This window comes from Staurois parvus, unplaced genomic scaffold (genome assembly GCF_062004578.1).
Source record: "Staurois parvus isolate SC_StPar_1 unplaced genomic scaffold, SC_StPar_1.0 ptg000449l, whole genome shotgun sequence".
NCBI lineage: Eukaryota > Metazoa > Chordata > Amphibia > Anura > Ranidae > Staurois > Staurois parvus.
Window position 1 is genome coordinate 1,991,606 of NW_028318245.1, and position 24,964 is coordinate 2,016,569.

Consider the following 24,964-nt stretch of genomic DNA (forward strand, 5'->3'; position numbering starts at 1 on the left):
ACTGAGACTTTTTGGGGATTTTCTTGGGATGAATAATGGATGTACAGTTGGATAAATGGCTCTATATTTAGGATGTATCCGGTCTATAAACCAGAGACTCTGGATGGATGGGTGGATAAATGGTTCTATATTTAGGACGTATCCGGTCTATAAACCAGAGGCTCCGGATGGACGATTGGATAAATGGTTCTATATTTAGGACGTATCCGGTCTATAAACCAGAGGCTCTGGGTGGACAGTTGGATATGCTGTTTTATGAATCCACTACATGCTTTATGGTCACCAGAAATGGAGATGAAGGAGCCAGGGTAACAGCAGCTTGCAGATGGTTGAGGTAGGTGGAAAGGTCCTGCATGAACAGCATGATACATTGTTGATTGGCCTTCTAGGAATCAGTCATCAAAGCCATCAGTTGCACACAAACTTGAAGTGAACACATGTGTGAGCAGGTGAAGTGGAATCCTGCAGGTCGTGGAGTCTGAAGGCCATCTGGTGTTCCACCAGGGACCCCTTCATGGAGGTTTGGACTTGCTATATGCTAACCCTTAGGTCCACCATGTTCTAACATATGGAGACTATCCGAAGGGGATACACAAGGGACAGTTCTTGAGAGACCGGTGTGGACAGGAACTGTGTTGCAGAGGTACTTCAAAGGACGTTGGAGCAGACTGGAAGATGGTGGAGATTAAGAACTAGGACACAGGCCAGGTATAGGGGCACTTCGAAGCACTTGGAGCAGACTGGAAGATGGTGGAGATTAAGAACTAGGACACAGGCCACTAGGGGCAGGTGCCAGGCAGGACGATCTAAGGAAAGAGCCAAGGTCTTTCAATGGCCTGATCTTGGAAGGGAATAGGAGTAAGCAGGAACAAGTGCGCAACGGAGGAGCTCTAAGGCAAGTGGGTGTTGGACATACGGGTCTACGTACGTGCGGCCCCATTACCAGAGACGCACCTACGATGTCATCTGCCATAGTGTTGCAAGAGAAAAGAGAGAGAAGGGGAGCATTGAGCTGTAGGAATGACAGAGGAAGTAATAAATATGTAAAAAAGAAAAAAAAAAAGCCTCAGACCAGAATATCAGTGTAGAAATTTCTTGTTTATTTTACAAAGTCAAAATATCGAATTACGGCACAATGCAACTAATCACCGACGTGAAATGAAATACGTAAGTAAAACTCAAAATACACCAAATCATTTGTCATTGCCCCCGTGACAGGGCACCTTGACAAAGATTGATGAGCAGCATTCATTCAAAAGCTCATTCATTGTTGAAGAACAAATTCTGATTGACCTTTTATACTTTTGCTACATGTGGGGGCTCGTCCGGGATCCCTCTGAGCACTAAGGTGTGTGAGCGGCGAATGAGCAGCTCCCACTCTCTCTGATGAATTTATAAATTATTACAACAACATGATATCTGTCATTGGTATATATGCCAACAGCATCGACAGCTGTGTTTTATGATGTATTATCTTTTTTTTTTATTATTTGCATCTAATAATTTTCCCACGCTCTGAAATGAAAAATAATGTCACATGTATGAATTCCCTGATATTTAGTAAGTTTTGCTTCCTCAACATAATACATGGCTCCAAAAAAATGACAGAAAGACGCTGAAAACCCATCAGATCTCAATGGGGAGGAATCTCCTGCTGGATCTCTATACTGACATGGACGGGGTGATGTGTGAGGAACGTAAGGATGCCCCATCGTTTGATGGAAATGAAAATGATTGACCTACAGAGGACTGAATTCAAAGACACCCTGAAAAGTGAAGAAATGATGCAGCAGGCAAGTCCATTTTGGTGAAATGTCATTGCAGCAACTCAGAATGGTCCTCAGTAGTTTGTATGGCCCCCACGTGCTTGTATGCATGCCTGACAACATCGGGGGAGGCTCCTAATGAGACCATGGATGGTGTCCTGGGGGATTTCCTCCCAGATCTGGACCAGGACATCACTGAGCTCCTGGACAGTCTGAGGTGCCACCTGGCATCGTTGGATGGACCGAAACATGAGATCCCAGAGGGGTTCTACTGGATTTAGGTCAGGTGAGCGTGGGGGCTATTCAGTGGTATCAATTCCTTCATCCTCCAGGAACTGCCTGCATACTCCCCTTACATGAGGCCGGGCATTGTCCTGCACCAGGAGGAACCCAGGACCTACTGCACCAGGAGGGACCCAGAACCCCCTGCCCAGGAGGAACCCAGGACCCCCTGCACCAGGAGGAACCCAGGACCCCCTGCACCAGGAGGAACCCAGGACCCCCCGCACCAGGAGGAACCCAGGACCCCCCGCACCAGGAGGAACCCAGGACCCCCCGCACCAGGAGGAACCCAGGACCCACTGCACCAGGAGGAACCCAGGACTCACCGCACCAGGAAGAAGCCATGACCCACCTCACCAGGAGGAACCCAGAACCCACCTCACCAGGAGGAACCCAGAACCCACTGCACCAAGAGGAACCCAGAACCCACCTCACCAGGAGGAACCCAGAACCCACCGCACAAGGAGGAACCCAGGACCCACTGCACCAGGACCAACCCAGGACCCACTGCACAAGGAGGAACACAGGACCCACTGCACCAGGAGGAACCCAGGACCCACTGCACCAGCGTAGGGTCTGACAATGGGTCCAAGGATTTCATCCCGATACCTAATGGCAGTCAGGGAGCCATTGTCTAGCCTGTAGAGGTCTGTGCGTCCCTCCATGGATATGCCTCCCCAGACCATCACTGACCCACCACCAAAACGGTCATGCTGAACCATGTTACAGGCAGCAGAACGTTCTCCACGGCTTCTCCAGACCCTTTCACGTCTGTCACATGTGCTCAGGGTGAACCTGCTCTCATCTGTGAAAAGCACAGGATGCCAGTGGCGGTCCTGCCATTTGTGGTGTTCAATGGCTAATGCCAATCCAGCTCTATGGTGCCGGGCAGTGAGCACAGGGCCCACTAGAGGATGTTGGGCCCTCAGGCCACTCTCATGAAGTCTGTTTCTGATTGTTTGGTTAGAGACATTCACACCAGTGACCTGCTGGAGGTCATTTTGTAGAGCTCTGGCAGGGCTCATCCTGTTCCTCCTTGCACAAAGGAGCAGATATGGTCCTGCTGATGGGTTAAGGACCTTCTACAGCCCCGTCCAGCTCTCCTAGAGTAACTGCCTGTCTCCTGGAATCTCCTCCATGCTCGTCTCCTGGAATCTCCTCCATGCTGTTGTCTCCTGGAATCTCCTCCATGCTCTTGTCTCCTGGAATCTCCTCCATGCTCTCGTCTCCTGGAATCTCCTCCATGTTGTCTCCTGGAATCTCCTCCATGTTGTCTCCTGGAATCTCCTCCAAGCTCTTGAGACTGTGCTGGGAGACACAGCAAACCTTCTGGCAATGGCACGTATTGATGTGCCATTCTGGAGGAGTTGGACTGCCTGTGCAACCTCTGTAGGGTCCAGGTACTCATGCTACCAATAAAACATTTTCCACACTCTAGACAGTAAAAGGTTACGCTCAGCAGGTCTGCTGAAGGTTTGTTTTCTGAGTGCAACATTTCCCACACTGTGAACATGACTAAGAGCAATCACCATGAATTTTCTGGTGTGTGAGTAGACTTCCTTTCTGAGTGAAACTTTTACCACACTCTGAACATAAAAAAGGACGGTCACCCGTGTGAATTCTCTGGTGTCTAAGAAAGTTTTGCTTCATAGTAAAACATTTCCCACACTCTGGACAGGAGAAAGGACGTTCACCCGTGTGAATTCTCTGGTGTATAATAAGGTTTTCTTTCTCACTGAAACATTTCCCACACTCTGGACACGAAAAAGGTCGCTCACCTGTGTGAATTCTCTGGTGTTTGAGAAAGTGTTGTTTCATAGTGAAGCACTGCCCGCACTCTGAACACGAATAAGGACGCTCACCCGTGTGAATTTTCTGGTGAGTAAGAAGACTTCCTTTTTGGGTGAAGCTTTTCCCACAATCTGAGCATAAAAAAGGACGCTCCCCCGTGTGAATTCTCAGGTGTCTAAGAAGGTCTACTTTCTGGGTGTAGCATTTCCCACACTCTGAACATGGGAAAGGTCGCTCACCTGTGTGAATTCTCTGGTGTTTAAGAAACTGTTGTTTCATAGTAAAACATTTCCCGCACTCTGAGCATGAGAAAGGACGCTCACCAATGTGAATTCTCTGGTGTATGAGAAGGTTTCCTTTCTCACTGAAACATTTCCCACACTCAGAACATGCATATGGACGCTCACCTGTATGAATTCTCTGGTGTCTGAGAAGGTTTCCTTTCTGAATGAAACCTTTTCCACACTCTGTGCATGAATACGGACGGTCACCTGTGTGAATTCTTTGGTGTCTACGAAGGTCTTCTGCATGGGAAAAACATTTCCCACACTCTGAACAGGAAAAAGGACGCTCACCTGTATGAGTTCTCTGGTGCTGAAGAAGTTGTCCTTTAAAAATAAAACTTTTCCCGCACTCTAGACAGGAAAAAGGACGTTCACCTGTGTGAATTTTCTGGTGTCTAAGAAGATCTGCTTTCTGAGTGCAAGATTTCCCGCATTCTGAACATGAATAAGGACGCTCACCCGTGTGAATTTTCTGGTGTGTGAGTAGACTTCCTTTTTGAGTGAAACTTTTCCCACAATCTGAGCATAAAAAAGGACGCTCACCCGTGTGAATTCTCAGGTGTCTAAGAAGGTCTACTTTCTGAGTGTAACATTTCCCGCACTCTGAACATCCATAAGGACGCTCACCCGTGTGAATCCTCTGGTGTTTAAGAAGTTTTTCTTTCCGAGCGAATGATTTCCCGCACTCTGAACACGAGAAAGGTCGCTCGCCTGTGTGAATTCTCCGGTGCATAACAAGTACTTTTTTCTTACTGAAACATTTCCCGCACTCTGAACACGAGAAAGGACGCTCTTCTGTGTGACTTCTCTGGTGTATAAGGAGGTCTCTGTTTTCAGTGAAACATTTCCCACACGCTGAACATGATAATGCATCCCCCTCTGTATGAACTCCTCCAAGACCTAAAGAAGATTCCTTGGGATTAGATTGATCTGTTGATCTCAGATGGGTTTCTGGAGGAACATTATTATGCGATTTATCAGGAGATTCCTCAGAGATTGTTGATCTCTCCAAAGTGTAAGGTCCTCGATGTATACTTCCAGAAACGGGATTCAGTCCTGGAGAATATTGTGCAATGCAATTATCCTCCATGTAATCTTGTGATAATAAAAGATGTCTTCCCAAGATATTCCCAATATAGCGTCCATCTGTTGAAAATCAATTAAAAAAACACATTAATAATAATTTTTCATGTTTTCCATTTAAGAATCATTGCCTGTATTTGTGTCCAGTATCTCCTCCTCAATTGTTGGGAAAATGATGTTCTATTGAGGAACGGAGATGGACCTTCCGTATGGTGTCCAGTATCTCCTTATTTTTGGGAACATGACGTTATATTGAGGAACGGAGGTGGACCTTCCGTATGGTGTCCAGTATCTCCTCCTCATTTGTTGGGAACATGACGTTATACTGAGGAACGGAGATGGACCTTCCGTATGGTGTCCAGTATCTCCTCCTCATTTGTTGGGAAAATGACGTTATATTGAGGAACGGAGATGGACCTTCCGTATGGTGTCCAGTATCTCCTCCTCATTTGTTGGGAAAATGACGTTCTATTGAGGAACGGAGATGGACCTTCCGTATGGTGTCCAGTATCTCCTCCTCAATTGTTGGGAACATGACGTTATACTGAGGAACGGAGATGGACCTTTCATATGGTGTCCAGTATCTCCTCCTCAATTGTTGGGAACATGACGTTATACTGAGGAAAGGAGATGGACCTTTCATATGGTGTCCAGTATCTCCTCCTCATTTGTTGGGAACATGACGTTATACTGAGGAACGGAGATGGACCTTTCATATGGTGTCCAGTATCTCCTCCTCATTTGTTGAGAACATGACGTTATACTGAGGAACGGAGATGGACCTTTCATATGGTGTCCAGTATCTCCTCCTCATTTGTTGGGAAAATGACGTTCTATTGAGGAACGGAGATGGACCTTCCAAATGGTGTCCAGTATCTCCTCCTCATTTGTTGGGAACATGACGTTATATTGAGGAACGGAGATGGACCTTTCATATGGTGTCCAGTATCTCCTCCTCATTTGTTGGGATCATGACGTTATATTGAGGAACGGAGATGGACCTTTCATATGGTGTCCAGTATCTCCTCCTCATTTGTTGGGAACATGACGTTATATTGAGGAACGGAGATGGACCTTCCATATGGTGTCCAGTATCTCCTCCTCATTTGTTGGGAACATGACGTTATATTGAGGAACGGAGATGGACCTTCCATATGGTGTCCAGTATCTCCCTCCTCATTTATCAGACTGGATGTCGCTCCACTTCCTTAAACTGAACCTCTCCAAAACCGAGCTCCTAGTCTTCCCCCCAGCCCACACACCACCCCCCACTGACTTCTCCATCACGTCCAACAACGCCACCATCACACCCGCCCCGCAGGCCAGAGTACTTGGTGTTATGCTGGACTCCAACCTATCCTTCCAGCCCCAAGTCCAATCATTAACTAACTCATGCAGACTCCACCTCCGCAAACATCGCCAAAATACGCACGTTCCTAACCCCAGTGTCAGACACCGCCTGACGTTACCTCTAGCAATCCACAGGACAGGATTCCCCAGAGCGCGGAGTCTAAGCCCCAGTCTGCTTGTTCACCAGGGCCGCTGAGGGTGGGGATGGACTTGGAGCAGACCGTGACCAGGTCGCGGCCCCTGAGTACACCCGCCTGTGGTAGAGGGATCCGCCAGAGGTATATACTGGTAGAGAGCCTGACGTGAAGAGGCGGAAAGGCCTGATCAGTCATGAATGGATCTGTGCAGGACGGATGGACAGCAGAGTAGCAAGCGTGGTCAGACGGGCCGGTTCGGTAACGGTGGGGTCAGCGAGGTACAAGGCAGCAGGCAAAGAATAGTCAGGTCACTCGCCGGGTTCGGTAACAGGAGTCCAGATCAATAGCGATATCCAGGAGAGTAGTCAAACGAGCCAGGGATCAGAGCAGGAGATAGTCAGCAAAGGTCAGGATCAAGCAGGGTCGGCAACAAGTCAATCAGCAGATACACAGGAACAGGGTAATAAGACCATACGGCAACTAGTGTCTGTGCAGAGCTGGTTTAAATAGGGCGCCCAGCACCGTCATTGGTGCCAGGCGCAAGTGCGCATGCGCGGCCGCCGCCGCTGCCCAGGTCCTAGCGCCAGCTGATTAGAGCGCATTGGCGTTCTGCGCATGCGCAGATCCGTGCACCATCGCACTTGCTTGACACCCAGAAACCACTAAACAGCTCATCCACTCCCTCATCATATCACGACTCGATTACTGCAACTCCCTCCTCACTGGCCTGCCTCGCCACAGGCTATCCCCGCTTCAGTCGATCCTGAATACGTCTGCCAGACTCATTCACCTTACCAACCGCTCCGTTTCCGCCACCCCCCTCTGTCAATCCCTCCACTGGCTTCCGATTGCGCAACGGATCAAATTCAAAATCCTAACACTGACGTACAAAGCTGTCCACCATACTGCCCCAAACTACATCACCGACCTAATATCCAAGTACCACCCAACACGCACACTCCGCTCCTCACAAGACCTCCTTCTCTCTAGTTCCCTGGTCTCCTCCTCCCATGCCCGCCTCCAGGACTTCTCCAGGGTGTCACCCATTCTCTGGAAATCCCTGCCCCAACCCATCAGATTATCACCTACTCTCCTGTCCTTTAGGCACACCCTGAAAACCCACCTCTTCAGGGAAGCCTACCCCACCCCCTGCTAACTTGCCGACCTCCTCCACTCCTCCTACCACTCCATCCCCCACAGCTATCTCCTCCTGTACCACTCTCCCCTCCCTCCTAGATTGTAAACTCGAAAGAGCAGGGCCCTCGATCCCCTCATGTTTTGCATTGTATTGGTATTGTTCTGTCACATGTTCTGTCCCCCTTTGTAATGTACAGCGCTGAGCAAACTGTTGGCACTTTATAAATACTGTATAATAATAATTGTGTTGCACTTAGAACTGTCTGATTTACACAGAGTGGGATTGTTGATGGCACTGGACTGCTGGGTGGTAATCCCAGATCCCTGTTCGAATTTCTCGATTTTGCCCTCTCCTTGGTATTCCCACCCCCAGCATTCTGCTCCCTTCTGCTCTATTGTGCGCTGAAACCATCTTAGTAGGCACCCCCACACATCAGGTCTAGTGCTTCTCTGTCCATGCAAGTCAATGGGAATTTTAAAAGAAGCAGGTTAATGCAGCTTAGAAGCAGGTCGGGTGCACCATGAATGGTCCCAGAAGCATCTGAAATCTCAGAAACAAATCCAGAAATGACTTCCCCTTCTGCTTTAGCCTTTTATAGATATAATGAATTCTTCAAATTAAACCATCTTCCCAACTTTGGTGGTTTACCATTTATAATTTAATCTCCTCCCGCTGGATGATGTCAAAGTCCGCTAATTCTCCAGGACTTCGGGTCAAACTCCATACATCGTATTTAGAGAAGGAAAATAAAAAATGTGAACAATTTCAGCCTCAATGTTCGTTACCTGTGCCGATATCTAGAGAAGATTGGTCAGGTTCATTTTCCATAGTCATTTCCAACTTCTTCGTAGGCTGCTGATCTCCCATCACATATGTCTCCTCTTCTTCCTCTTTTATCTCAGCTTTTATATCAATAAGGTCTTCACTCTAAACCCCGAAAAAGTATTGAAAATTATTGTAAAAGATAGGTGTTTATAACAAGAGACAATATAGAAAATTGTTTAGAAAAGAGTTTAGAATCCCTTTCCAGTTCTAGATGCCCAAGTCCCACCTACCTGATGATGGTGAGGAATGGTATGACCTTCCTGTGTGGAATCCCGGGAATACAGAGGACAGGGACATCTCTCTGGTGGGTTCCCATTACTGGATCCATCTACCTGATGATGGTGAAGGATGGTGTGACCTTCCTGTTTGGAATCCCGGGAATACAGAGGACGGGGACATCTCTCTGGTGGGTTCCCATGACTGGATCCATCTGTAGGAAACACACACACTGAATGAATCCATTGTTTCTATGTGTTTATCAGTTGATGGGGGATCTAGGTGGACCCTCCGTACTGCTCTCTCCTTTACAATAAAGTCTCCTCTTACCCGGTGATGTGAGGGGCGGCTGATTGTCCATCATGACGTCCTTGTAGAGGTCCTTGTGTCCTTCTAAATACTCCCACTCCTCCATGGAGAAATAGACAGTGACATCCTGACACCTTATAGGAACCTGACACACACAATGATACAGTCACCATCCAGACACATCCCTTGTCTGTTACTGGAGAATGTCCCAGAATTCCCAGCACCGCTCACCTCTCCTGTCAGCAGATCAATGATCTTCCGGGTGACTTCTAGAATCTTCTTGCCAATGTTTCTCTTGAATTTCAGGATATGTGATGGATGCACTCTAATGGTTATATGGCCACCAAGCTTCACTGGAGGAACAATCTGCATCGAAAGAGCAATAAAATTGTCAAGTGACCTCCTAGAATCCTCCTCACCTCTCCAGTCAGGTCTGTTTTATTAATAGAGATATGAGTGATGTCATGTGACCTCCCAGAATCCTTCTAAATACTCCCACTCCTCCATGGAGAAATAGACAGTGACACCATGACACCTTATAGGAACCTGACACACACAATGATACAGTCACCATCCAGACACATCCCTTGTCTGTTACTGGAGAATGTCCCAGAATTCCCGGCACCGCACACCTCTCCTGTCAGCAGATCAGTGGTCTCTAGAATCTTCCTATTGTTTCTCCTAGCTGTCAAGGAAAGAGGCACCTTAAAAGCCACCTGGCCACCAGACTATACAAGAGATAGGCTCTAAAAAAAACAAACAAAAAAACTCAGTGATGTTAAGACACTACAAAAATGAATAGCTCTAGAGCAGGTCTGTGATGTCATGTGACCTCCCAGAATCCTCCTCACCTCTCCAGTCAGGTCTGTGTTTTATTAATAAAGATAAGAGTTATATCATGTGACCTCCCAGCAGATAGGTGATCACCATCCCGTTAGGATGTATCTCTGCAGGATGGACAGTTGGATAAATGGTTCTATATTTAGGATGTATCCGGTCTATAAACCAGAGGCTCTGGATGGACGCTGGATAAATGGTTCTATGTGTAGGACATATCCGGTCTATAAACCAGAGGCTCCGGATGGACGGTTGGATAAATGGCTCTATATTTAGGACGTATCCGGTCTATAAACCAGAGGCTCTGGATGGACGGTTGGATAAATGGCTCTATATTTAGGACGTATCCGGTCTATAAACCAGAGGCTCCGGATGGACGGTTGGATAAATGGTTCTATATTGAGGACGTATCCGGTCTATAAACCAGAGGCTCCGGATGGACGGTTGGATAAATGGTTCTATATTTAGGATGTATACGGTCTATAAACCAGAGGCTCCGGATGGACGGTTGGATAAATGGCTCTATATTTAGGACGTATCCGGTCTATAAACCAGAGGCTCCGGATGGACGGTTGGATAAATGGCTCTATATTTAGGATGTATCTTTATTTTAAACCCTAGTAGACATCAGTGACTATGAAGGACAGGGGCAGACATGACGATGGAGGAAGAGGACAGACATGACAATGGAGGAAGAGGACGGACATGACGGGGGGGTTACTGGATGTAAATAGAAAATAAGATCTCATTACCTACTCTGCTGCCAGTCCCACCAATGTCTCCTCTCTACTTCCTCCCGACTCGCCTCTCACCCGGAATGTCCTGTATATTCCTGACATCATTTCCTTCCCTTGCTCTACTAGCAATAAGTCAGACTGCCATCTTGTGGGCAATAAAAATTGCATCCTACTTTGGAAATGAGTGTTTTCCTGTGGTGAATTCTTTTGTTACGTTGCATACATTATTTCAACAGTCAAATCAACAATGAGATCTTATAGGGTTCTATCATTAAAAATACGTTCAACTCAACAATAAAGGGTTTTGAGGTTCGAATTTGGCCCAGGACACTACCTGCATGGAGTTTGCATGTTCTCCCTGTGTTTGTGTGGGTTTCCTCCAGGTACATCAGTGTCCTCTCAGTCTTTCGATACATGTTGGTAGGATTTATGACTCAAGTGAGTCTCCCAAGACAGCTGCCTCATCTTCTAAGCACTTTGGGTCCCAGGGAGAAAAGCATAGTACATTCCATGTTGTATCTGTAGTGGTTCCATGTACCCTCAGAATATCAGCTGAGATACATTTGGAATTGGACCTTCTGGACTCACTGATAAACACCGATGGACGTGTACCAACCTCCTAGTATAATTAGGAAAATTACGTTTTGGCTCCTCTGTAGTTAGGGTGCAGGGATTGATTGGTTTTGGGTGTTCTGGGTCCTTCTGGTTGCAGGGTCAACTACTCCCCCGTTTTCTAGTAAGTTCTGGAATATAGTGGGTTGGGAAAGGCAGACCCCGGTCCTGTATATTCACACAGGCTCAGCCAATCGGTGAATGAGAGACCGACCAGTAGGGGGCTGAAGTATGTATAGATAGGCAGGGTCCTTGTCCTGGAGGAGAAGACCCAGCCTGGCTACTACCCTTCTTGGCAAGTAAAAATCTGCAGGGGATTTCATCGAGGTCCCGGCTCAGGGAGAGCTGGAGGGGGGGGGGGGTATTTTTAAAGCTGCTGAGAACAGTTTGGAGGAAGTCTGAGGATCTGGCCTGGAGGCTCATAGTACAGAGTCTGGCTGGTACTGGAAGGCGGTCTCCATATACACAGGGGCACAGTCAGTAGAGGCCTAAGAGAAATCCTAGTGACTGCTTGTTGCATTAACCCTTGGAGAGACTGATCCAGAGTTGCTGGCTTGGGTCTGCTCCTATAGTTGGAATCTCCTGAGCGGAATGTCCACCATCTCTTACAACAAGAGGTCCATCATGAAGAGTTTAGCTATTACTAGAGAGTTTCCTCAGTTACAGCTTGCCGTAAATTTGGAGTATGGGCATGCAGTAATGATGGAAGTAATGGCCTCAATGAGCAGAACATGGAAGTGTTTGAAAAAGGGTGCCTGTTCACTATCTAATGAGCATTTGGCCAGTCTACGCTCACATTTGGCCAGTCCACGCTCACATTTGGCCAGTCCACGCTCACATTTGGCCAGTCCACGCTCACATTTGGCCAGTCTATGCTCACATTTGGCCTGTCTACGCTCACATTTAGCCAGTCTACACTCACATTTAGCCAGTCTACGCTCACATTTGGCCAGTCCACGCCCACATTTGGCCAGTCCACGCTCACATTTGGCCAGTCCACGCTCAAATTTGGCCACTCTACGCTCAAATTTGGCCAGTCTACGCTCACATTTGGCCAGTCTACGCTCACATTTGGCCAGTCTACGCTCACATTTAGCCAGTCCACTCTCGCATTTGGCCAGTCCACGCTCGCATTTGGCCAGTCCACGCTCGCATTTGGCCAGTCCACGCTCACATTTGGCCAGTCCACGCTCGCATTTGGCCAGTCTACGCTCACATTTGGCCAGTCCACGCCCACATTTGGCCAGTCCAAACCCACATTTGGCCAGTCCACGCTCACATTTGGCCAGTCTACGCTCACATTTGGCCAGTCTACGCTCACATTTGGCCAGTCTACGCTCACATTTGGCCAGTCTACGCTCACATTTGGCCAGTCTACGCTCAAATTTGGCCAGTCTACGCTCACATTTGGCCAGTCTACGCTCACATTTGGCCATTCAGTTACAGTTTTCAGTAAATTTGGAGCATCCCAAGGCTCAGTTCAGCTAGCTTGTCCCTGTGCTCCAAAGGGACAAGACAACTTCTTGTTCTGGGTCACACTGTCCAGGGCATGCCTCACCATCCACTCTTTCTTGCGTCACAAACTTTGGAGCACCAATGTCATGAAACACAATCCTCCCATCTCTCAGTGACAGAGCTGCTGCCCTTGGAGAGACTGATCCAGAGTTGCTGGCTTAGGTCTTCTATAGTTGGAGTCTGCTCGTATCGTTGGAGTCTCCTGAGCTGAATGTCCACCATCTCTTGCAACAAGAGGTCCATCCTGAAGAATTTAGCTACCACTAGAGAGTTTCCTCAGTTACAGTTTGCCGTAAATTTGGAGCATCCCAAGGCTCACTCTACACCCCAACCAAGTATTGAAAGGTATTTGTGCTTCTAATAACCACTGGTAGGTTCCGGTTCCCCATTAGGTCTAAGAGACTGTGTTCTGAAAGGAAGAAATTAGCATGCACACACAGGTTTCCAGAAGACAATCTTAATCTTTATTCATAGATTCTTCTTCTTATATTGTAACAAATAAAACCATACAATAGGATTTTGCTGGATACTTAAGGCTGTGAACGTGAGATTTCTCAGACCTTGAAATCAGTTACAAGTAACCAACGTTCAGAGCACATTTTATGCCCAATTCATGCAAAACTCCATGTAGTCCCAAGGGGTTCACATACTTTTTCTTGCAACTGTACATATATAATTTTTATTCCCCCTTATACAACATAGTTCTTTTTCTGCTTCTTTCTGTATTTGGCTAGATAACTGTGGTACTCTTTAGGTTTTGGGTTCAGTGGGGCAGTTTGTTCTTGGATCTCTTCCTCATACATAGTCATACCTATACCTTTGTTCATAAGGCTTTTTATTCAGGGAATCACGCAACACACTATCAAGGCTATGAGTATCAGGGTGACTACAATAATCACTCCTATTTGTGCTAGCACCTGCTTCCATCCCTTGAGCCACCCAAAATATTGATCCCATGGGTCAGTGATCGCTGAATTCCTTTTCAACTCTTCCGACAGATCAGACAGTTTTTTTATAGCCATAGTGACCTTAACATTTGGTTCACTGTTGTCTGGGATGTAGGTACAGCAAGTACCAGTTCCTTTTACCATTGCACACACACCACCCTTTTCTGCAAGCATCATATCTAAGACCATACGATTTTGGAAGGTCATGGCGGAGTCAGCCTGCAACTGTTCCGCTGTCCCCTTCAATGCGTCCCTGGTGTTGTTGACAAACCTCTGCTGATTGTAATATATATAATTTATCCAATCAACATTCTTGTTGACGGTGATGATTGGAATGATTGATTCAAAACCTACTTTGACCTGGTTCCTGGCTTTAAACTCATCCGGGACCCCTCTTGGAACCCCTATGGCGTCTATATAAGCATGTGGGTCAAAACTACCCATCGGGGCCTCCCTCTTGTGCCTCTGGGTGCCTCCTGCTATATCTTCATGAATCTCAGAAAAAATTTCACTAAAGATATGCAGGGGCATAATAGCTTTGGCCAAAACACACTCACCAGACCACTCCTTCTCCAATCTAGACCTGATCTTACCGTCACTACAAATCCAGTAGATATCACCTAAAGATTGTGTCTGATTCTGTAAAAGCCTAGAGATGTTTCTGTATGTGTGACAAAAACCTTTTGTAAAATTTCCCAAACTTCTCTTTCTTGCTACTCCTCTATAGCAGGTATAATTCCCTGGGTAAATTTGCAAGCCTTCACCTGGTTTGGAGTTTTTGGTGATTATGGGATACTTTGCTTTCCAGGTTTCACAGGAAGCATTTTTGTTATGTGTTCCTGTAAAAGACTTAGGAAACATTCTTCAACATCTTCAGGAAGATTTAGTGGCACTGTTCCCACATGGGGTCTGGCTGCTCCACAGACATATTAGACTTGTGCTGCAGGGCACTGTACCTCATCCATTCTAACCAAAGATTTACAGCTAAAAATCCTGTCTCCACTGCCACGGTATCTTCAAAGAAGAATCAGCAATGACAATCATATCCCTAAAAGTACTGATGTGTGGCTTCAGGGGATTGTAATCATTGTTATTATGCATTTCTTGTATTTTAAATTTCCCCCTTGTGCCCGATATATCCCCTCCCCAGTATAATCCAAATACATACATTCCCGAATCACTAGGGCTGGGATTTTCTATGGTAAGTGTATATTTGGCATTGGGCTTGGTAAGAGTCATTCTGTTTATGAGGGATTTTCCGTTCTTGTCCTTCTTATGGCCGTGTCAGGTTTGTATCCCAGTCAGTTCCTATGTTCCATCCCACTGCTCCCTAATAATCACAGTTACTCAGATATAACCTATTCCCTCCCTCTTGTGCACCCTTTTCCTGCTACTCTCTTCATCCCCCCTTTCTGTGAGGTCTCCATAGGTGAAGGAAAAGGTAGCAACATGGGTGTTAGAAGAGTCGAACTACAATGCAGTAATCTTTCCCTCTTTGGTAATAGCAACCTGTGGTTTCTGTGCTGGAATATTGGTTTCTCTTTTGGTCCTAGTGTGTATTGGGTGTGCGTTTTCTGAGGTATTATTATCACTGTTGTTGTGAACCGTGTGTGTATTTTCTGAAATATTCTGGTTCTCCTTGTAGCCACATATGACCTGAACAGCGCCCAAGTCTTCTGGGGAGTATATGCAGTTAGTCACTATTTATATTGAGGTAAACACTAAAAATGTAATCAGTCCCAGCAGAAACCATAGTTTGCCAGAGTCCTTGGCTAAAAGAATTGACATATTGAAATCCTTCAGAGACTTTGTTACCGGCTTCACTCACTCTTCGAGGATTTGTCACCTGCTTCACCTCCTTTAACCATTTGCCGCCCGCCCTATGGCCGAATGGCGGGCGGCAAATGTCATCAGCGTTCTGGGTGGACGCCACATGGCGTCCTCCCGCACATGCGTAGATTGCGCTCCTGTAGAGCCACGCAGTGGCGCGATCTATCACCGGCCGTGTACCTCGGACATGGCCGATGACAGATCTGAGTATCGGCCCCATTGCCGGTACCATGTGACCTGCTGTGACCAATCACAGCAGGTCACATTACAGTTGTATACAATAGATGGCTTCATTCATGCCATCCATTGTATACTACTGCCTAGCTGTGAATGGTCACAGCTAATCACATGCACGTCATGTGATTAGCTGTGGCCAAATCACAGCTAAGCACTGGAAAAAAAAAAAAAACCCTAAATGAATCGATGTCATTCAAGTAAATGCTTGCTTATAGCAAAGTAATTCTTTGCTATAAGCAAATTGTGTAAAAAAAAAAAAAACTTTTTTTTTTCAAAATTTTTGGTCTTTTTTTGTTAATTTAGCAAAAAATAAAACCCCAGTGGTGATTAAATACCACCAAAAGAAAGCTCTAGTTGTGTGAAGAAAATGATAACATTTTAGTTTGGGTACAATGTTGTATGACCGCGCAATTGTCATTCAAAGTGTGAGAGCGCTGAAACCTGAAAAATGGCCTGGGCAGGAAGGTGTAAAATTGCCCGGTATTGAATTGGTTAATAGACAGTACCTTGTCCTGGTCCTCTCCTGTGCCTGTGTCTTTGTCTTTGGCCACTTTAGCTCTTTTCACCCGACTGGCATGGATCCAGGCTTGCTGACCTTCTACTAGGACAGCGGTCCTAGTCACTGCGATCACTCTGGTCTCTGGTTCAAATGGATATCCAGATCTTCTGTTCTGGGCTAGCTGCTTGACCACTACAATATCACCAACCTGGAAAGGATGTGTAGGGACCTGTGAAGAAAAAGAAGAGGTGCGAGCAACGTTTCTTTCAAAATTGTCTAAAGTTTCAATCAATTTACGGACATACTCTTCCCTACTCTGATCCAAATCCTCTGCTTCTAATAATAGTGGTGTTCTAGTCCATGGAGTGGGGAATGGTCTTCCTATTAGAGTTTCAAAAGGTGAATATCCTGTGGTTTTGCTAGGTGTCATGCTAATCTCTGCAAGGATAACGAGGAGCATCTTTGTTCAATTTGCAAAAGTGTTCCTAGTTGCTTTCCTTTGTCTTTTATGGTCCTGTTCATTCTTTCTACTATCCCGGAACTTTGTGGGTGATAGGGAATGTGAAATTTCCGTTTTATTCAAAGGGTTTTTACCAGTACCTGACATATTTTAAATACAAAAGCTGGGCCATTGTCTGAGCTGATCTGTAGAGGGCATTCCCATCTAGGAATAATTTCCTGTGTGAGAATACTGACAACTGTGCATCTTCCTTCGTAGTCTTGAAAACTTCTACCCACCTAGAAAACACATCTAAAATCACCATAAAAATATTCTTGCTTCTTTCTTATCTTTGGCATGTGTGTAAAATCAACGTGAAAATGTGTAAAAGGAATAATAGTAGATGCTCATGCTTAGACTTATTTGGTATGTTTGGATTATCACGGATACCAACAATGCATCTGGATACAAAAGCCTTCACTAATTTGGGGAGACCTGCAATATAAAAATCTTGTAATAAAACTTTACAGGTGTTTTGCCAGTCCCTGTGTCCTACTCTGTGGTTTTGTTCTATGAACAGGGGAACACTAGCTGCAGGGATACATGGCTTCCCCTCTTTGAGAAAGAGACCTTTCTAATCTTTTACTAAATCCTCCCCCTTTAATCCTAACAGAGCATTAAGAATGGGAGCAGGGCCTGAGGTGGCTGACGCATATTTGATGGTGAGATTAGGATTGGATAAAAGAATGACCTCATAGCCGCTCAGCCTTAGAGAGGACCTGTGCTGAGTGTGTATATTTTTCAGCAAAATAGCTACATTATGTGTAGTGTGCAATATCGTAGGGTGTCCTAAGGTGAATGACATAGACATCTCCACAGTCATAGCGCAAGATGCCAACGCTTTGAGACACGCAGGCATGCCTTGGACCTGAACTGGTACCACTTTTGAGAAAAAAAGCTACAGGGCGAAGTCTGCCTCCGTGCTCCTGGGCGAGTACACCGGCCATGGTCTTACAATTGTCCCTTGCATACGCATGAAACATTTTTACATAGTTAGGAAGGCCAAGGCCAGTCACCATTGCATTTTTCAAATACACATATGCATTAACCATGGCATCCCACCATTTAACAATTTGTGACATTTCCTGGGTTGTGGCTTGTCTTAACAGATTGTCATAATAGGAACAGTCAGGTATCCACTGGCTGCAGTAACCAATGGCTCCAAGAAAGGAGATATCTTTCTTGGTTTGTGGGCGGACAAGATTGAGGAGAGCCACAGCTCTCTTTGGACTGACTTTCCTTTCTCCCTTTGTAAGCACAAAACCCAGATATTCAACACTTGTTTTACACCATTGCAATTTTTTTATTTGACACCTTGGGGTTTATTTACTAAAGCTGGAGAGTCCAAAATCAGACTCCCTTCTGCATAGAAACCAATCAGCTTCCAGGTTTCATTGCCAAAGCTTCATTGAACAAGCTGAGGTTAGAAGCTGATTGGTTTCTATGCAGAAGGGAGTCTGATTTTGGACTCTCCAGCTTTAGTAAATAAACCCCCTTGTGTCCACTCTCAAAAAAACATTTCAACAAACTCTCCCCATCCCTCAGGCCGGCCTCCTTAGTGGGACTGCAGAGGCAGATGTCATCCGCGTACTGCAGCAGGACTGATCCATGGTCCGCTGTCCACCCCCTCAGAGTGGCCTGGAGGACAATTGAGTAGACTACAGAAAAATCTACAAAAACCCTGAGACATTTTACACCAGGTCATCTAGCGGTTAAACCAAAAATGGGCAGTGTCTCTGCGTCAACAGGGACGCTAAAAAATGCATTTGCTAAATCAATTACTGAAAAACATTCAGCATCAGACGGTATGGCTGTAAAAAGAGATGGCATATCAGGCACCACCGGATGGTATCAACCAGTGAGTCAATAATCAGTCTAATGTCTTCCTGTGTGAAATTCCTGTCTTTACATGCCTTCTTTAGATACGCTAATATACCTCCCAGTGTAACAGTGGGCTTGGGACAATGTTTTGTAATACGGTCGATGTCTTCTACTTCTAAACATTTAATTATCAATGTGTCCCCTACTGTGAGAAATGGATATTGCTTGGTCTGTGTCGCCACCTTGTGTCTGGTTCTACTTGCCGGTCCGGGGTTAGGGCCTTTTATCATATCTGTCAGGGCTCCAGGTATGACCAGAGGTGTGTGGACTGACACAGGGAAACGCAGGCTTCAGATATGGTATAAACAATATAATTTATTAAGACTAACAATACAAAACGCAGTGCAAAACTAAACATAAACACAGTGCAAACAAACCAAACCACCCACCGATAACAATACATACAATGCAAGAGTCGTCAGGCAGGCCGGGTCAGTTGCAAACGGGCAAACGGAGTACCAGGAACAGGCAGGAGAGTGGTTGGGGTCACAAGCTGGGTTCAGTAACTCACGGGCAGCGTGGTACAGAGGGTCAGGCAGAGAATGGTCAGGGTCACAAGCCAGGGATAAAGCAGGAGAAGTCAGCAGAGGTCAGGATCAGGCAGGGTCGGCAACAAGTCAGATAGGAACAGGAATACAGGATACAAGGTACAGGGGCCCATGGAAAAACACACACCAAGGCCCTGACTGTGAGTCTGGCCATTCCTTAAATACAACCCCTGCAATCAGCTTCAGGTGTTTGGCTGATTGCAGGGGTGAGTCTCTGATTGCGGAGAGCACCCGCTGGCCAGCCCTGGTACTGCAGCCCACAAGGCAGGTGAGTCCCACCATTATTGGCAAGTCCATTCCTGACAATATCCATATGAAAAGTGTCATTATCTCCTGTTCTCGGGAACGGACTTGAACTTCCCATTGCTTCAGTCCACCCTGCTAGATTGTGTATCCACGGATTTATTAGGTAATAATCAGTCCCACAAGTCCGGGCTATGAAGTCTTTACATAACTCCCCCTGTTCCGGACAAGATGTATTTTTACTCTTATTTTGTTCTATTTTATCTATTCAGAAAAATTGTAAAGATTCAAAAAAAATAAAAAAAAAGGAAAATGAAAGTGAGTCACAGTGCCTGACTGCCAACTGAGTTTCCCTCAGATGCGTCTTCCTAAAACATAAATCTAGTCACTTGTATACCTTCTCGGGTCGAGTGATCTGTGACCAATTATCACTCTTATCACAAAAAATATAAAGAGACAGAGAAAGAGAGAATACACAACTCTTCCTACTCTGTACCCTGAAAAGGACACTATATAATAATATCCTTTGTCTCTAACCTGTCTTTTAACTTCTTCCACTGTAAGTCCCTCTTGAAATTCTACTGGACAATGTAAATTTACCCTTTCTACCTGTATGTTAGAAATGCCTTGATAAAAAAGTCTTCTGCCTAATTTATATTTATATCCTTTTTCTACCTTACTCACAAGGTAACCTCCAGGAATACGATGACTAAAAAATAGTCCGCATACACATTCAGGACAAATCATTCGCAAAACATTTAATCCGTAACTACCGGTCCATACACTTACCACCTGGACATCGGTGTCACACAACAAATCATCTTATACTTTATGCGACAGAAAGATAAGCAACAGAATTTTGGCAGCCCAAACCTACCAGTGTCAATATTTTCTTATTTCCTAGACATCCAATGTCCCTGGACATCCAATGTCCTTTTAATACTTTCCAAAAGTATATATCTGCCGGCAATATCAATATTTCCTGGACATCCAATGTCCTTTTAAGTACTTTCCAAAAGTACATGCATATATGTATTTTCTGGACATCCAATGTCCTTTAAAGTACTTTCCCAAAGTACATACATATATATATATATATATATATATATATATATAAGTCTATTTTCTGGACATTCAATGTCCCTCAAAATACTTACCAAAAGTACATATAGACTTATTCTGGCCGGCAATCTTTTACACTATACCCTTTCATTAAACATACTTCCAAAGTATGTGGGCATCGGAACTCAGCCAGAGCCTAGTCACGGTAAATATCAGAAAATATAAATCAAATACTTACCAGATAGGATGACTCTCCAATCCCTGACGAGCACCAAAACTGAAAGGGATTTGTGCTTCTAATAATCACTGGTAGGTTCCGGTTCCCCATTAGGCCCAAGAGACTGTGTTCTGGAAGGAAGAAATTAGCATGCACACACAGGTTTCCAGAAGACAATCTGAATCTTTATTCGTAGATTCTTCTTCTTATATTGTAACAAAGAAAACCATACAATAGGATTTTGCTGGATACTTATGGCTGTGAACGTGAGATTTCTCAGAACTTGAAATCAGTTACAAGTAACCAACAGTTATTTTCCCATGGGACAGAAGTATTTGACTTTTAACTATATCATAGCAGAAACAGGTGCTGCTAGTACAAAGAAATAACTGGATACTTTCCCTGCCTCTACCAAGGCTAAGCTAAGATAAAAAACAAAAGAATATTGTGAGTACAGTTCTATAATACATACACAGCTTTTACATGCAGGTCTTGATATTTTCATTAACTCATTCTGGGCATAATACAAAACAATTAATCAACATGTAGTACAAGATACAAAATGGAGGGGTTAAACAAAATGACAGACAAAAGGACATACATTTCCCTTCAAGTATAACCCGCATTAAACGTCAAAAAGACACTCGATGCCCGGTTATTGTGTTGGGAGACTGGGGAACTGCTGTGTGTCTGGCTGCTTTGCACCCAACAGCGAAGAGAATCTGGGACAACACAGCACGACTAGTTTGAAGTTTGCACTACGGACTATGCTGCTTCAGCTAGCTTGTCCCTGTGCTCAAAGGGTTCTGGGTCACACTGTCCAGTGCATGCCTCACCATCTGCTCTTTCTTGCATCACAAATTTTGGAGCACCAATGTCATGAAACACAATCCTCCCATCTCTCCGTGACAGATCTGCTGCCCTTGGAGAGATTGATCCAGAGTTGTTGGCTTAGGTCTGCTGCTATAGTTGGGAGTCTCCACCATATCTTACAATAAGAGGTCCATCCTGAAGAGTTTGGCTATTACTAGAGTTTCCTCAGTTACAGTTTGCCGTAAATTTGGAGTATCCCAAGGCTCACTCTACACCCCAACCTGCTCCTATAGTTGGAAGTCTCCTGAGCTGTATGTCCACCATCTTCTATAAGAAGAGGTCCATCCTGAAGAATTTGGCTATTACTAGCGTTTCCTCAGTTACAGTTTGCCGTAAATTTGGAGTATCCCAAGGCTCACTCTACACCCCAACCTGCTCCTATAGTTGGGAGTCTCCTGAGCTGTATGTCCACCATCTTCTATAAGAAGAGGTCCATCCTGAAGAGTTTGGCTATTACTAGAGTTTCCTCAGTTACAGTTTGCCGTAAATTTGGAGTATCCCAAGGCTCACTCTACACCCCAACCTGCTCCTATAGTTGGGAGTCTCCTGAGCTGTATGTCCATCATCTTCTATAAGAAGAGGTCCATCCTGAAGAGTTTAGCTATTACCAGAGAGTTTCCTCAGTTACAGTTTGCCGTAAGTTTGGAGAATGGGCATGCAGTAATGATGGAAGTGATGGCCTGAATGAGCAGAGCATGGAAGTGTTTGAAAAAGGGTGCCTATTCACAATCTAATGAGCCCACCTGGGCCACCCCTTAGCGGCATGCACCCGGCGATCTCCATGATCACATCATGTGGTAAAAAGCCAATCACAGCAGCCTTTTACCACGTGATCAGCCAAGTCCAATGACACAGCAGATCACTGGTTAAATGCAGTTGCTGGTTATTGGCTGCACTTTCCTCGCCCTGTACAGCGCGCGGAAAGTACTCCTGATAACCGACAGTTGTCAGAGAACAGATGATCAGTGCCCAGAAGTGCCACTCAGCAGTACCCACCATCAGTTCTGCCCAGCAGTGCCACTCACCAGTGCCCAGCAGTACCCATCAGTGTCACCCAGCAGTACCACTCACCAGTGCCCAGCAGTATCCCCCCATCAGTGCCACCCACCAGTGCCTAGTAGTGCCACTCACCAGTACCCCCCATCAGTGCTGCCTATCAGTGCCCATCAGTGCTGGCTATTAGTGCCGCCTCATCAACGCACATCAGTGAAGGAGAAAAATGACGTTTGCAAAATTTTTTAATAGAAACAAAGAAAAACCTTTTTTTTTTCAAATTTTTTTTGCCCTTTTATTGTTTATAGTATAAAAAATAAACCCCCAGCGGGGAGTAAATACCACCAAAAGAAAAGCTCTATTTGTGAGAAAAAAATGATAAAAATGTCATATGGGTACAGTGTTGTATGACCGTGTAATTGTCATTCAAAGTGCAACAGCCCTGAAAGCTGAAAATTGGCCCGGGCAGGAAGGGGGGTGACAGAGCTCGGTAGGCAGGAAGGGGGTGAGAGCGCTCAGTGGGCAGGAAGGGGGTGACAGTGCTCGGTAGGCAGGAAGGGGAGTGACAGTGCTCGGTAGGCAGGAAGGGGGTGAGAGCGCTCAGTGGGCAGGAAGGGGGTGAGAGCGCTCAGTGGGCAGGAAGGAGGTGACAGTGCTCGGTAGGCAGGAAGGGGAGTGACAGTGCTTGGTAGGCAGGAAGGGGGTGAGAGCGCTCAGTGGGCAGGAAGGGGGGTGACAGTGCTCGGTAGGCAGGAAGGGGGTGACAGTGCTCGGTGGGCAGGAAGGGGGTGACAGTGCTCGGTGGGCAGGAAGGGGGTGACAGTGCTCGGTGGGCAGGAAGGGGGTGGGTGAGAGCGCTCGATGGGCAGGAAGGGGGTGACAGCACTCGTTGGGTAGGATGGAGTGAGAGCGCTCGGTGGGCAGGAAGGGGGTGAGAGCGCTCGGTGGGCAGGAAGGGGGTGAGAGCGCTCGGTGGGCAGGAAGGGGGTGAGAGCGCTCGGTGGGCAGGAAGGGGGGTGACAGTGCTCGGTGGGCAGGAAGGGGGGTGACAGTGCTCGGTGGGCAGGAAGGGGGTGACAGTGCTCGGTGGGCAGGAAGGGGGTGACAGTGCTCTGTGGGCAGGAAGGGGGTGACAGCGCTCTGTGGGCAGGAAGGGGGTGAGAGCGCTCGGTGGGCAGGAAGGGGGTGACAGTGCTCGGTGGGTAGGATGGAGTGAGAGCGCTCGGTGGGCAGAAAGGGGGTGACAGTGCCCGGTAGGCAGGAAGGGGGTGACAGTGCTCGGTGGACAGGAAGGGGGTGACAGTGCCCAGTAGGCAGGAAGGGGGTGACGATGACTGGTAGGCAGGAAGGGGGTGACAATGACCTGTAGGCAGGAAGGGGGTGACAGTGCTTGGTGGGCAGGAAGGGGGTGACAGTGCTCTGTGGGCAGGAAGGGGGTGACAGCGCTCTGTGGGCAGGAAGGGGGTGAGAGCGCTCGGTGGGCAGGAAGGGGGTGACAGTGCTCGGTGGGCAGGAAGGGGGTGACAGTGCTCGGTGGGTAGGATGGAGTGAGAGCGCTCGGTGGGCAGGAAGGGGGTGACAGTGCCCGGTAGGCAGGAAGGGGGTGACAGTGCTCGGTGGACAGGAAGGGGGTGACAGTGCCCAGTAGGCAGGAAGGGGGTGACAATGACTGGTAGGCAGGAAGGGGGTGACAATGACCTGTAGGCAGGAAGGGGGTGACAGTGCTCAGTGGGCAGGAAGAGGGTGACTGTGCCCGGTGGGCAGGAAGGGGGGTGACAGTGCTCAGTGGGCAGGAAGAGGGTGACAGTGCTCAGTGGGCAGGAAGAGGGTGACAGTGCTCAGTGGGCAGGAAGGGGGGTGACAGTACCTGGTGGGTAAGTGGCTGGCCATCCTGCACTTTCTTGGAGTTGGTTGGAGGATCCCAGCCGTCTCTTTTACTTGCTGAGGCCCTGACAAGCGTGCAGCAGAAAAGAGCTGCCTTCTGCCGGGTGACACGCGCGGGTCACATATCCGCCTGGTTTTGGGGTTAAATACAGCAACTCTTGAAAAAATTCTGCATGTGCGATTGTAGAAGCGTTTTTTTTCTTCCACTTCCATTTATTAACCACTTGCTGACCGCACTATAGCCGAAAATTGGCTACAGTGAGGTCGGTTAGTTCTGGGATGGCGTCTAGAGATGTCCTCCTATAACTCCACCCCCTCCTTTGGGCACAGCTGATTGCAGATCGCGGTAACGGGCCAATCACAGCTGAT

General features: G+C 46.7%; 3 protein-coding genes across 3 annotated transcripts in view; 1 reads left to right on the forward strand and 2 right to left on the reverse strand.

Annotated features, from left to right (window-relative positions):
* The window catches only part of LOC149453271 (uncharacterized), a 227,083-nt gene that overhangs the window by 97,830 nt on the left and 104,289 nt on the right, over positions 1 to 24,964 (forward strand). The gene's annotated exons all lie outside the window — the stretch shown is intronic.
* LOC149453275 (uncharacterized) lies at positions 1,080 to 9,095 on the reverse strand. Its single transcript, XM_089688408.1, has 3 exons — positions 8,887 to 9,095; positions 8,617 to 8,758; positions 1,080 to 5,269 (listed from the first exon to the last, which is right to left on the reverse strand). The coding sequence occupies exons 2-3, from the start codon at positions 8,696 to 8,698 to the stop codon at positions 3,564 to 3,566; spliced, it is 1,788 nt and encodes a 595-aa protein (XP_089544534.1). The 5' UTR covers positions 8,699 to 8,758; positions 8,887 to 9,095; the 3' UTR covers positions 1,080 to 3,563.
* LOC149453276 (oocyte zinc finger protein XlCOF7.2-like) lies at positions 8,754 to 10,761 on the reverse strand. The gene is made up of 3 exons (XM_089688592.1): positions 9,413 to 10,761; positions 9,203 to 9,326; positions 8,754 to 8,758 (listed from the first exon to the last, which is right to left on the reverse strand). The coding sequence occupies exons 1-3, from the start codon at positions 9,551 to 9,553 to the stop codon at positions 8,754 to 8,756; spliced, it is 270 nt and encodes an 89-aa protein (XP_089544718.1). The 5' UTR covers positions 9,554 to 10,761.

Coding starts and splice junctions, on each gene's coding strand:
- LOC149453275 (XM_089688408.1), bottom strand. CDS start 8,698: ATGGGAGATCAGCAGCCTACGAAGAAGTTGGAAATGACTATGGAAAAT. Junction 5,270..8,616: donor TTCTCTAGATATCGGCACAG/GTAACGAACATT, acceptor GATTTTCAACAG/ATGGACGCTATATTGGGAAT.
- LOC149453276 (XM_089688592.1), bottom strand. CDS start 9,553: ATGCAGATTGTTCCTCCAGTGAAGCTTGGTGGCCATATAACCATTAGA. Junction 9,327..9,412: donor TTGATCTGCTGACAGGAGAG/GTGAGCGGTGCT, acceptor TGTGTGTGTCAG/GTTCCTATAAGGTGTCAGGA.